Source organism: Drosophila takahashii, chromosome X (assembly GCF_030179915.1).
Source record: "Drosophila takahashii strain IR98-3 E-12201 chromosome X, DtakHiC1v2, whole genome shotgun sequence".
Classification (NCBI taxonomy): domain Eukaryota; kingdom Metazoa; phylum Arthropoda; class Insecta; order Diptera; family Drosophilidae; genus Drosophila; species Drosophila takahashii.
In genome coordinates this window covers 8,215,581-8,228,881 of record NC_091683.1, presented here as the reverse complement: position 1 = coordinate 8,228,881, position 13,301 = coordinate 8,215,581, and the positions used below count along the sequence as shown (strand labels likewise).

Genomic DNA, 13,301 nt, shown 5'->3' with positions numbered 1-13,301 from the left:
TACCGTTTTTTGGCTGTTACTTGGACAAAAATGGTCCGATATCAAAAAGGCTTACTGTTTTGGGCAGCTAACGACTCATATTTTATTATCCGTGCACTTTTTGAGCGATTTAAAAAAAATAATTTTTGATCAAATTTTCGCTTTTTTGATAAGGGGTTACATAAAGATTTTTTGAAAAAAATGACAAAAAATTAAAAGTTCCAGGTTTGAATGCAAATCGATTGGAAATTTTATAACGAGTTCAGAAAGGTATGACAATGCGTATTTAGATCAATATTTCCGTTGTGTCGGCCAAAAACCTGTTTTTTTTTTAGTATTCGGTGACATATCACCCTTACCACCCCCCGTGGATCCGCGCATGATTTCATCTGAAGCAGGTCCACCCCAGGCGAATGAGTAGTACGAAAGACCTTCAGCGGGGGGTCGCAAAGTCCAAATGGAGGCAAACATACGCGATCAGGCGACCTTGCAATGACATCACTCTAAGGAAAAGCGAATCTCACGGAATTCTAGAAAGAAATTTGGAAATAAATAAGGGATATTATGATTGTAAATGTAAATACTTAAGCTATAATTTAATTAATCTGTGATTCAATTTGTGATTCATTCATCTGATTCAACCTGTACCTTTGGCTTCCAAAATTTCGCCAGCCAGGCGGTCTTATCTCTTAATTTACGATCACCACATCCGACTGAGATTCGATTCTCTCGGTGTGGAAAAGTTTTTGGTACAATTGGTTTACAATGATTTCCTGCGCTAGTAAATCTAATTCTATGGAGCAGCCCAGCTGGTCTTGAGCTAGTAACCGGGGTAATCTGTAATCGGCAGATAAGATTTGGGTGGGTTGGTCTGGGTTGGGTTGGTCGACAAGTTACCGCCGAGTCACGGGTGTTCTTAGGTTGTTCCCACGCCATAAACAAATTTTGCTTTCTTTCAAGAGAGTGAGAGATATATAGATTGCACTCCTGCGGTTTTCCTATCGATGGTTCCGCACTCCATCTCAAGTGAGTGATGAGTGTCTTCCGAAATGCCGAATGCCGAATGCCAGCACTCGATCTCAATAGACAGGGGCAAGTGGCCTCTCGGATCGGAGATACGATTGCCTGATATAGTAAATGAAATAAGGCTGATTATGCTCTTCGTCGGGTTTATCGACTGCCTGGTTGTTTACCTCCTTGAAATGGTTTCGTTTCCGCGGCGCCCCGACCGAGATTATTTAAATTCTGGGAAGTGTTGGGTCGCTTTTTTTTGGGGTGTGGTTATTCGGGGAAACTTCTATTCGATTGGCTTAGCAGGAACCCAAAACCGTCCTATCTCAACATTTATTATATATTTTTGTATGCTGTAACTTTTTTCTACTTATACTTTTTGATTTATTTATAGGTGTTGTATCATTCTTATCACATTTAATTCTTAATCATTTCCTCATAATACCATTTTAATCTAAATATTTCTCGCACTCACCGTATTATATCATTTGATATTAAAATGATTCTAGTTTCCTATTATATAATTCCCCTTTCCAATAGATACTGTCTAAATTATATAGTATTCTAATCTTATGAAAGGTGCCATAGTCATTCTTCGTATTTTCAGGAACCCCTTCCCCAAATCGACCTTGACTTTCCCCATACCAACCGAAATTATCGGATAATTGTCTGTTCAGGTGGGCCACTCGTGGGACCAAAGTCCCCTAGCAGTGGGTAATTTAATTAAACCGAATCTAACTGGTGGATCGTATTCGGGGTTGATAATATGATGAACTGTCTGCAATCTTTACTATTTTTTTTGTCTTTGACATGGATTTATGGACGCTTGGACTTCGTTTCACAAATCCGTTTGGTGAATCCAGCCAAAAAGTATGGAGTAATCTGAGTTAGCCAGATAAGACACACACACGGGGCAATAAAGTGGGCAATGCAAGCCAATTGATTAGAGAGCTTGCCCCTTACCCTTATCAGAGGGCTACTGGGGCTCCAAGACCAGTGGCTTTCAATATTTATAGACTCCAGGGGCGGGCGTTGCTTGGTCATCCAACCAACCCAGCTACTTGAGTGCCCACTCAAAACGGTGGCCGAAAAAAAAAAGAAATAGTTATAGGAACTAGCCTATAAAAGCCGTGCGATCTATGTGATCGCCCACTCAGTAACACACTCCACCTTCAGGTGGTCGCGACGCGTTCTCCAGAGATCGAGATCATAGTATACGATCCACGTAGCAGGATCATGAAGGACCTTTTCAGTGTCCTGGCAGTCGCGCTGCTGATCGCGGCCGTCGGCGCCCAGGATTCTTCCTCGTCCAATTACCTACTCACCGGACACTCCACTCCGCTGAGCGGCAGTCTGGCCCACCAGTTCTTCAATTTGGCCTCGCAGTATTCCCAGCTCCAAAATAGAACTAATCAGGTGGCCCGCGTCTACGAGGATCGAACCTACGACGACGACCTCTGCGATCGGGATGTCGCCTTCATCCGGGACTCCATCGACAATACGGAGGAGTGGGCTCTGGAGTGTAAGCATTATATACAGATGGTTTCCATCTGGGGATCAGGGATCGTTATCAGGAAGTGCTCATTCACATAGATTGTTAGGACTTTTGGTATATAAAGTGATCATGATTTGAAGTGATTTAATTATTAATATTATTTTTTTTTTTTATTTTTATTTTATGAATTTTTTAATGATCATTTGTGATTATTTCATCATTTTTTTTTTATTTATTTATTTTTTTTTATTTTTTATTTTTTTTTTTACTGTTTTGAATCGGAAAATTGTCCTTTGTTAGTTTAAATTTGGATATTTAATTATTATTATCCTAATACAAGTATTATACTATTACTAGTTAATAGTTCACGCGGATTCTACTATCCTCCAGATTTACAACGTATTAATATCCCATCTAATTTATCACCTCTCCTTTATTGCCGGCAATCCACTTGAATTTTTGCATTGCCCCCTAATCTGCACTGCAAATTCCCCTATTGGTCATTCATAAATCCAATTTAGCCTTGATTTCACTTTTATGAGGGCCATAATTTCGATTTCAAATCAATTTTGCTGCTGAATTGCCAGCGATAAGATCTGGCTAATGTTAGCGAAATTTCCCACATGATATCATATTGCATGGGAATTTGTATTATAATTTATTAGGAAGATTAAAAGATTAAGAATGAGACTGATCCGATCTGATCCGGTGATACATCGCGTTTTTTCTATTTCTATTTAAAAATAGCCCCTGAAACTTGATTTAACGGCGTAACCGCGTTTCGCTGATTTCACAATCCCCATTCATATTTTCTACAACCAACTGAGGCCCCTATAAATCCGTAACTTTAACAACCTTTCGTAATATGTGATTTTTAATTTCACAACTCCATTCATACTTCATAATTTCTATTCGTATCGCTGACGTTTTGAAGTGGAGTGCAATTTACGAGATCCATAAATCAATTCCGAGTAGTAAACTGCACAAGAGCCGTGACGATTCAAAGGTCCGCAGTCGCAGCACTAATCGTATCTATCCCATATCATATCGACGTCTTATCGCTGCTGCAAATCCCCCATAGCATAAAGCCTGCAGGTGCAGAATCGAAAGTTGCTAGTCTTATCTGTAAAGAAAAAAAAATTAATTCTTTTTCGAATGTACTGGGGTACTTCTTTAAATTAATACAGTACTTGAAAGTCAAGAGTGGCTTCTCGAAATATTTATATGTGGTCCTTCGAGCCGGATAGATACAACGCAATAACTTTCCGATTACCATAAATTCTTGTTAAAATTTCTATATAAAACGATAACAGTTTAATAAAGCTATTTTTCTGTATCGATCACCTGCAGTTCCGGACACCTGGGGTCGCCTGCCCATGGGTCTCTTCTGGGGCCACACGATCAGCATGGGTCAGTACGAGGAGTGCGTGGCGGCGACTAGCACCCACACCGAGGAGGTCCGCGGACAGTACTGCCTGGCTAGCCTGAACATCACTACGTTCTATAAATCGGTCAAGAAACGTGGCGAAGAGTTCACCCGCATTAGCTACAAGCAAACCGATCCGGAGTTCTTTGAGCTGGGCATCTGTGTGCCCAAGACCTGCAGTGCCGAGAAGACCGACGAGTTGCTCAAGTATGCCATCACCAAAATGTATGGCAATGATTATACCGATTCGGAAAGCGTAATGGTCACGCAGGCGCGCTGCAAATACGATGCACCCATCGAGCTGCGCGGCATTGACATTTTCGCCATGTAAGTATATGTTATATAAGCCAAATTCTATACCTAGTAATATTTCTAATTTATTATTGCCAACAGCATCTTCTTCTCGACGATTATCTTCTTCATGTTGGCCAGCAGTGTCTACGATTACATCCAGACCCGCAATGGAGGTAAGTTGGAAATACCAAAGTATACTATATAGTAGTAGTATAACCTCTTTTTGTGGCTTAGCTCCCAAGAAACCGCTGCTGGTGGCCTTCTCGGTGCTGACCAATGCCCCCAAGATCTTCACCGTCAAGAAGGTGAACAATCCGAATGTGATCCACTGTTTGAACGGCTTGCGTTGCTTCAGCATGATGTGGGTGGTCTTCGGCCATGGCTACATGACCTTCTACGATCTGCCGCACATCAACAAGAACAAGTTCTACACCTGGGTCCAGACCCCCTACTCGATGTTGGTCCAGAACGGCTCCCTTTGCGTGGACACGTTCTTCTTCATGTCCGGCCTGCTGATGTGCTGGGGCGCCTTCCGCGAAATGGAGCGCACCAAGGGCAAGCTGAACATCCCCATGATGTATTTCCATCGGTATATCCGCCTCACGCCGGTCGTGGCCGTCGTCGTCCTGTACATTATGTCGCTCTACAAGTACTCGGGCGCCGGACCCATGTGGTTCAAGCTGGGCACTCAGGACAAGCGGTGCGCCGACACCTGGTGGGCCACGCTGATCTACGTCCAGAACTACGCCTTCCCCTACAGCATTGTAAGTGATCTTTATTTGTTTTAACATCTATTAAGATATTTTCTATACTTTAAAAACCTTTTAATGTTACATATATTCCAATTCTATCAGTAGTCATTTTTGGTCCTTCGAGCCGAATTCTTGTTAAAACATTTTAATCCTTAGTTTGATCAGTGATGATCCCAAATCTCTATTTGTTTCAACATCATTACATCTATTAAGATAGTTTAATGTTACATCTATTCAATTCTATCAGTAGTACTTTTTGGTCCTTCGAACCGAATTCTTGTTATTCCTTAGTTCTTTGTAATCTAATTGATCGGTGGTGATCTTAAAGTAAATTTTATAAATTATATTAAGATTCTACCGTTAATAGTTTTGGAACTTTGCAATACTTTTCATCCCTTTGGTCCTTCCAGCCGAATTCTTGTTAATCCTTAGTTATTAGAAATATTATTAATTAATCTTAAACCCTTCTTCTCTAATCCTCAGTGCATCTCGCAATCGTGGTACCTGGCCGTGGACACCCAGCTCTACTTCCTGTCGCCGCTCTTCCTCATCCCGCTGTGGAAGTGGGGCAAGAAGGCCCTGGTGCCCATTGTGATCATCCTGATTCTGTGCCTGGGCGGCACCTTTGCCACATTTATGCTGAACGACTTTACGCTATTCCGCGTCCAAGACGATCATGTGGATCTGCGCCAGCGGCTTACGTACTATCCCACCCACACGCGCATTCCCACCTGGCTGATCGGTGTGATCTTCGGCTACTTCCTGTTCACCCGCAATCGCGGTCGCCAGATTCCGATGACGAAGCCCCTGGTGCTGACCGGCTGGTTCGTGGCCTTCGGCACAATGTTGGCCTGCATGTGGGGACCCTACTGGCGCATCCTGCCCGACACTCCCGACTCGCCGTTGATTGAGGGCGCCTTCTTTGAGCCGCTGAGCAGGACCTCGTGGGCCCTGTCCATCGGCTGGATCGTCTGGGCCTGCTACAATGGTCACGGGGGTCTGATCAACGACTTCCTCTCCTGGAGCTTCTTCACGGGCTTCAGCCGACTGTGCTACTGCATGTACGTCATCCATCGCATTGTCCAGCTGGTAAACGCGGCGCGTCTGCAGACGGACACCCATTTCTCCAACTACGATGCGGTAAGATAGGGGATATTTCTTCCTTATAAGGTAGCTTCCTAATCATATATACCATTCCTATAGATCCTCCGCTGGTGGCACGACTTCGGCCTCACCCTGTGCGCCTCCATCTTCGCCACCTTGGCCTTTGAGGCTCCCATTTTGGGCATCGAGAAGGCCATCTTTGGCAAGCCGGCGCCCAAGAAGCCCGCCGCCCCGGTGGCAGCCACTTCGGCTCCCATCGAACCGCTAGCCAAGCCAGAACCCAAGCTGCTGGAGGAGACCAAGGCGGAAATCGCGCCCATTCCCACCAGCGAAGAGAATCCATCCAAGGCCTAGGCCATCCGAAGCCTTCAAACGATTTTTTTTTTGCCCCCATTGAACCTATTTTTTGTGTGTAGTTAGTTTTATTTATTAAAAATTTTAAACAATCAAGTGGAAAGGTTTTTGATTTATTGGTTTCGTGTTATTTACAAGATTCCGTTGAATTGGTGACCCAAAAATAATAAATTCAAATTTCCCAAACGGTCTGAAGGAGGGTGACGCGGCTAAGCCAGCGAGGACACCCACCTCCGATAGTCGCCATCGATAAAATGTAAACATCGATGTTACGAAGCAAATTAAAGGTTTTTAGTTTAAAAAAATGGTATAACAATTTATAAATTTAATGATAAATTTAATTTAATAATAAATAAATTTAAAAAAAAGTGCCGCCGATAAATAAGTAAACACCGATAGTCGCCAGCGAACATCGATGACTGCAAAGTTTCCGAAACACAAATCAATCGATGTTTCCATCGCCGCTCGCCCACTTCTAGCAAAAAATGGAGGAACAAGAATTCGTAAGTTCCGCTTCCAAAAACCAAACAAATCCAAAGAAACAAACAAATAAATATAGTTTATTGTTAAAAATCAGAGAGAAACGTTTGGCGAAATTTTCGTCTTCAACCTGTTTTTGTGCGTGCGTTTGTGTGTGTGTCGGTGTGCGAACACACCTGTGTGTGAGCTGGACAAACTTTTTGTGTGACGGTATTTGTGCGTTTGTTCCGCAATTGCAATAAATGTATATATGTATATGGGCATGTACATATGGCAAGTGTGTGTGCGTGTTTATGTCGGTTAACACGTGCCGCCCCCGCCCCTCCGCAATCGCTTCGTCTCCCTCCCACTCGCATTCCGTTGCAGCTCTCTTATCAATGCAACAACAACAACAAGAGGCCTTAATGTGTGTGTGTGGGTTCGCTTCATTAGGGAAAGTGATTTCCGGAGTGCAGTTGTTGTTGTTTTTGTTGCTGCAAAAGGGTCAAAAACCGGTTTAGTTGCAAGCAAAGAAAAACACAAAAACGAATGGAGGAAAAACGCTTTCCCTTCGTTAAAATAGCAGCAATTTCTTGTGTGTTTTTTTTTAAGCCGGCCAATTTTGCATTGCACAAATCTTTGTTCCCAATCCCACTGTCACACTCACACAAATGCACTGCCATTGTTTGCTTAATCACTTAACGGGTGCGAACGAGAGGGTGAGAGACGGAGAAGGAGAAGAAGAGCGGAGTGAGTGAGAGAGCGAGTTAATATATTTATTTAATTGGGTCTTGAAAATTTCCATCATTTTATAGCTTGTTTTTAATGCACTAAAATCATTAAATTTTCAAAATAAAACATTAAATTTATGTTTTAAAAAAATGGGAGTCACTTGAACTCTCCAACATTATTAAGTTTAGCTTATAGCTGATAAACCATTATACAAATTAATCTTTAAATGTTTCTAAAATTACTAAGTGATTCATTGTTCGAATAATAATAAGTATTATAAATTATTTTACTTTAAAACTGTTTCTTTAATATTATGATTTTATATGATTCAAAGAACTTCAAAATTTTTGCCTTCCTTGTACAATTTGCAAAATACATTAAATCAAAATATTAAAATATATTAATATTACCCAATTCCCATTTTTTATTGCCTAAATTTATAAATTCACTGCAGTCCACTAAAAATCTATATCATATAATTTCCTTTCATCTTTCTTTTTGGGGAAAATAAATAAACAACTTTTATTGCAGCTTGAAATAGTTTTTTCAAAGTCTTCCCAGAACTCTTAAAATTGGCTAAATAATTCCTCGAAATTTATTTGTCATTTTGCAAATGGGTTCAATAATTTGTACATCGAAATTCCTTTGTAGTCGTCAGTTTTTCACAATTTCCATTTGCCCGTTTTCTCTACGCCAATCGGAAGTGGCGTTGTTTATGTGCTTTCCCAATAATTTATTTATTTTCCTCTAAAGATCCCCCCCGAAAACCATCCACCCCGTAAATTCGTATTTCCTTGGAACTTTGTGTTCGGGTCTTCAAAATTGGTTTTAAGCGAAATTTTCATTCATGCAAATTTATCGTTGTTGCTATTTATTGCACGTGTGATGATGAGGTGGGAAAAAAAGCTTATTTAGCTGATTTGCGTTATATAGGAACCTAGAAACCTAAGATATTTCTAATAAAACTTTAATCATTGAACTATTGTACATAAAATGGTTTTCACACGCAACCTCTAAGCTATTAATTATTTGTAATTAGAATATTAAAGTATTTTTAGTGGGTTATCTTGAAAGATTACAACGTAAATCAAAAAACTGCTATAACTCGAATACTTGTGGGTTCAATGACATAACTTTTTCGGCATTTCAATGTCGACTTCCCATTTCGCTTGTGGCATTCGAAGGACTCGGATTCCATTGAGGAAAAGTCCTGAAAATGACAACTCCCGCTGGCATCCTTTGATGTTGTCTTTCACCGATTTCTCCCTATTTTCACTCCCACCCGCAATTTGCGCATATTTCGTGTGCGCACAATTGATTTCACTTGAATTGACATTACTAACTACAAATTGTTGCGTTTTCATTGTTGCATATTTGCCAACTTTTGTGGATGTGGATGTGGATGCCACCACCCCCATCTGTCTGTTGTCTGTCTATCTGTCTGTTTGTCTGTCTGCTCGATGCATAAATCAAATTGCTCATAAAAAGGGCAGACAGTCGGGCAACAACAATGACAACACTCTGGTTTCTCGGGATCCTCCATTCGGTTCCATGTGCACAAATAAATTTATTTGTGCCAGTGGCGGTGTGTTCTTATTTTGGAGAGGGGGTACCTTGGGAATATGCAAAAAAAACATTCAATCCAAAGTTTTGGGGAGTTATAATAAAAGAAAAAAAAAATATTTTTCTTTCATCCTACAATCCCACTTGTTGGGAGTTATAATATAAAAAAAATTTTTTTTTATACATTTTGTAACCTATATATAATTTAAAACATAATGAAATGTATCTATATTATTTTATTAAAATATTTCAAAACTTAAAATCACTTTTAAACTCCCCCTAAATAATTAGCTCTAAATTCCCTGGGCTCTTGTGTTTCCACCTTTAAAAAAGCTTTGCTGCATTTTTCAACCATTCCCCCAAAACCCTTTTCAGTTCCACCTCTGCCTGGCAAGCGTTTACAAAGTTATGAAATATTTTGTGTCCCATTGCAGTTGACTGCTCGTCCCCCCGCCCCCGTTTTGCCCACAAAAACTTGGCTTCCTTCCTTCCAAGCAACATTTTGCCCTTTTCGGTTGCCCTGGATTTATTATGGCATCCTTGTGCCGGGATTTTGAACCCAACCAGTCAGCCAGTCGGAGTACAATAACCCATGTCAGTCGGAGAGAAGGATGAAAATCAGGATGCGGCACGGCAGCCTGTTGCTATGCCTGTGTTCTTGATTCGACTGGGCTTCCTCATTTGCGTTGATTAAGCCGCGAGGGCTGTGCCACAGATAGCGGCCACAATAACTTTCATTAAAAACGAAAAGCGGCGAATAAAAAAATATAAAATGGGACTGGGACTGGGACTGGGCCCATGTGTGTACGTTAGACTGGGTGGAAGTGGGTCAGCCCAATCCCAATCCCAGTGCTCCCTTATCATAGCCCATAGCCCACAGCCCACAGAAACCCGAAGTGGAACAGCCGCCCGGACCGAAATCGAAACTGGAACGACGGAGGGGGTGTTTCTTTTATTTTTTTCCCTCCAATTCTCTGGTAGCCCCGAGCGCCTAGCAAAAATAATATTCCGAAAATAAACAAGCAGGCGCAAAAAACATATATATAGAGACATATATAGGGGAGAAGAGCAGAGACAAGCCCACAAATGCAAAAATAATAAAAACTACAAAAGGTGTGTAGAGACTCCCTACAGAATATATATATATTTTTTCTTTGCACATTCGGGAGTTGAAGAGGTAGCTTTTAATGTCCGACAGGCTTTAAACCATAAACTTAAACTAAATACAGTACTCTAAAAGACCCAAAAGCAAATATCTAAGGAAAATCTAATCTCTTTAAGCAAACTACTTCGTAGTAACTTAAGTGGAAACCTTTTGCATCTGGAAAATTCAATTGCGCCATTTATTTATGGCATATACACTTTATATGTAGGAATATATAGGCGTGAATCTGATTGCTCGAGAATATTTCATTGATACTCTCGTATATGGGTGCAAGTGGAAATTGCTCTGAATAGTTCTTTGTACCTACTTGTATATTATTCGTAATTGTATAAAGATGTGTTATTTATTTACTAATTATATACTTAGCCATAAAGATTTGAGGTTGTGGAATATATGTGTGTGTGTTTATCAGTATTTTTACTTGATCTTATTTAGATGCTGGATTAAAATTATAATTTTAAAATTTTATATCATTTTCACTTTTGTATATAATTTTTTTTTTCATAAAACCTTTTTTTTTGTTAATTTTATATCTGATAAAAAAGCTCAGTATTTAAAATCTGGATTAAAATTTGAATTTAATTACAATTTTTAAATTTTATATCATTTTTACATTGCCTTTTAACAATAAATTTTTTTTTTTAATCTACATCTGATGTTTAAAGAAAGAAAAATAATTAAAGTTTATCCTCCCCTAAATCTCCACAAATGGGCCTTAATTTCCGTGCTTCCTGCATTGTTAACCCCTTCGATTGTTTGGCCAAAGAAGCGGGGGATGTGCATTTGCCACCAAAGTGGGTCAATGGATGCCGTCTGGCTATCTGACTCCGGCCATTTAATCGTGGCCAGATCCCTCGACCAGAGGCTTATTACGATTTTCCATTTACTTATGCATAATTGGAGCTATTGCGATTGCTTTGGATCCCACTGGATGGTGGGATGGAGGAGGAAATAGAGGAGTACTTGGTGTGCAGCTAGGGCATTGTGTTTCGTTTTTGTTGTTTGCCTCCTCATGCCTCCATGCCAATCATGCAGGTTGTTGAACTCACTCACCCTACACTCGACTCGCACACTCGCATGTGACCGACCGGGTGAGTGGCTCTCAGAGACCAGAGACCCAGAGTCCCAGTTCTCTTCCGCCGCCAGTTTATTCTGATTCTGATTCTGAACCCGAATCCCAATCTGCCGCTGATGCTCCGTCGCCACTGAGCTTCAGATGCTGGCTGGGATTTGACTTGTCTGCTTCCGCGATGATTTCTTTGCGAGTACAGTAAATACTAGATAGGGATAGCAAATATTTTAGGAACCTAAACACTTATACGGAAGCTACTTATCATCAGGAAATCTTATCATTTTTTTGGGTGCCTAAATGTATGCTATGAAATTTTTACAGAAACTGATGTGGGATGATAAATTATAAAGATTTTAAATCAGTTTTTAAGGTGTTATCCAAAAGTGAAATGAAAAATAAATAAATTTCACAAAAGATATATATAGATATATAGATAATATATTTTTTTAATTAATTTTTTTTATTTTTTATTATTTACTAAGACTTATCTGCATTACAAAGTTAATCCTCACATAATACCAATTATCTTCTCTCTTACCGAGTACCCACTGTGCTGTATATATCTAACTTTTTGGTCTTTTTCCATATCCCTCTTATTCTTTGGCTCTTCCCAATTCTTTGGCTTTCTTTTGCACAATTACTACCAAAGTTGTTGGCTTCGCTTTGCTTTTACTTTGGCTGCTCTTTGGTTCTGTTTAGTTCTGTACACAAATATATAGTTTCTAATGCGAAAGGTCCCATTGTCTGAGTCTTCATTTCCGCTGTTCTTGTTCCCCATCTTCTACATCTCATCTTATCTCGACTCGACTCATTGTGTCGTGCTCAAGTCTTCATTGCGATATTTTCTCAATTGCATTTGGACCACGGCCTGACAATGACATGTGTCCCCATCTCATCCGTATCTTTCATCTCTCATCTCTCGACTCCCCAACTTGTCTTGATCCCATCCTCAACACTTTCGAATGCCGCGGGCTTTTAACCATTTCTAACAAAAAATCACAACTATGGTACACGGAAAAAAAATCTATTTTGGGGATTTAAAATCTTAGGGATTGTAAATTTGTGTAGGTTTAAAATAAAATTTTTGAATATATTTTTTGAAAAATATAAACATGTCTTTTTTTGTTTAGTAATCTTATTAGACTATATAATATTTCCCTAACTTTTTCCATGTGTAAAACTTAGACCAGCACGTAAAAACCAAGTTGAAAGAACTCTTAGGGGGCATTGTTGCTCTTTTTTCGCTTTTGATTGGTTTGACCGATTTACATTGTGCAAAAGAAATAAGTTTTGGGGGAGGTACGAGTATATGTGTGTAAAGGTATAGCGCTAAATGTGGCGACCGAGGGCTTTTCATTTGTTTGGCCTACATAGGGCCCCAAAAACATGTTGCTGTTTTTGGCTTGGCTCTCCCTCTCTCCTGTTCAGAAGTTTTTAGCCATTTCTGATAATTAAAAAGGCAACATTTCATTTGTTTTGTTTGCTTTTCTAAGGCTCTTATGCTCCCTTGGCAGTTTGCCCATCGGCTGTGCCAGAAGCATAAAACGGATTGGATTGGACAGGAGGGGAATGGATATATATGGCAGCCTTAATTGAGTCCACAGTGGAGTGGAGGGATGAGGAGCGAGATATGGGAACTCGAAGGGCTGCCAAGTACGCCTAAAGTCCATAGGTTTATTGCCGCAGACTTTCAGACTTTATCAAAACACATTTGCTATTTTTCGACAACCAAACTTGGAGTCATATCTGTAAAATAATGTTGGTATTAATTGATGAATCTTACTTTTTTAACAGTTCTTATCAAAATAATCTATTACTAACTAATTATCATATTATTGAAACAAGTATAAGGAATGATGTATAATACCATCTTGTATAATACAAGTATAATGCAT

At 39.9% G+C, this 13,301-nt stretch overlaps 2 protein-coding genes across 2 annotated transcripts in view; both read left to right on the top strand.

The window, feature by feature from the left end:
• Positions 1–2,145: 2,145 nt before the first annotated feature.
• On the top strand, positions 2,146–6,511 carry LOC108068099 (nose resistant to fluoxetine protein 6). The gene is made up of 6 exons (XM_017157503.3): positions 2,146–2,512; positions 3,836–4,238; positions 4,305–4,378; positions 4,440–4,969; positions 5,441–6,097; positions 6,161–6,511. The coding sequence occupies exons 1-6, from the start codon at positions 2,227–2,229 to the stop codon at positions 6,413–6,415; spliced, it is 2,205 nt and encodes a 734-aa protein (XP_017012992.2). The 5' UTR covers positions 2,146–2,226; the 3' UTR covers positions 6,416–6,511.
• Positions 6,512–6,835: 324 nt separating this feature from the next.
• Positions 6,836–13,301, top strand: part of Ptpmeg2 (Protein tyrosine phosphatase Meg2) — a 32,577-nt gene continuing 26,111 nt past the window's right edge. The window contains exon 1 of the mRNA XM_070218273.1: positions 6,836–6,918. Coding sequence (XP_070074374.1) covers positions 6,901–6,918 — 18 coding nt within the window. The 5' untranslated portion in view covers positions 6,836–6,900. The remainder of the gene's footprint in view (positions 6,919–13,301) is intronic.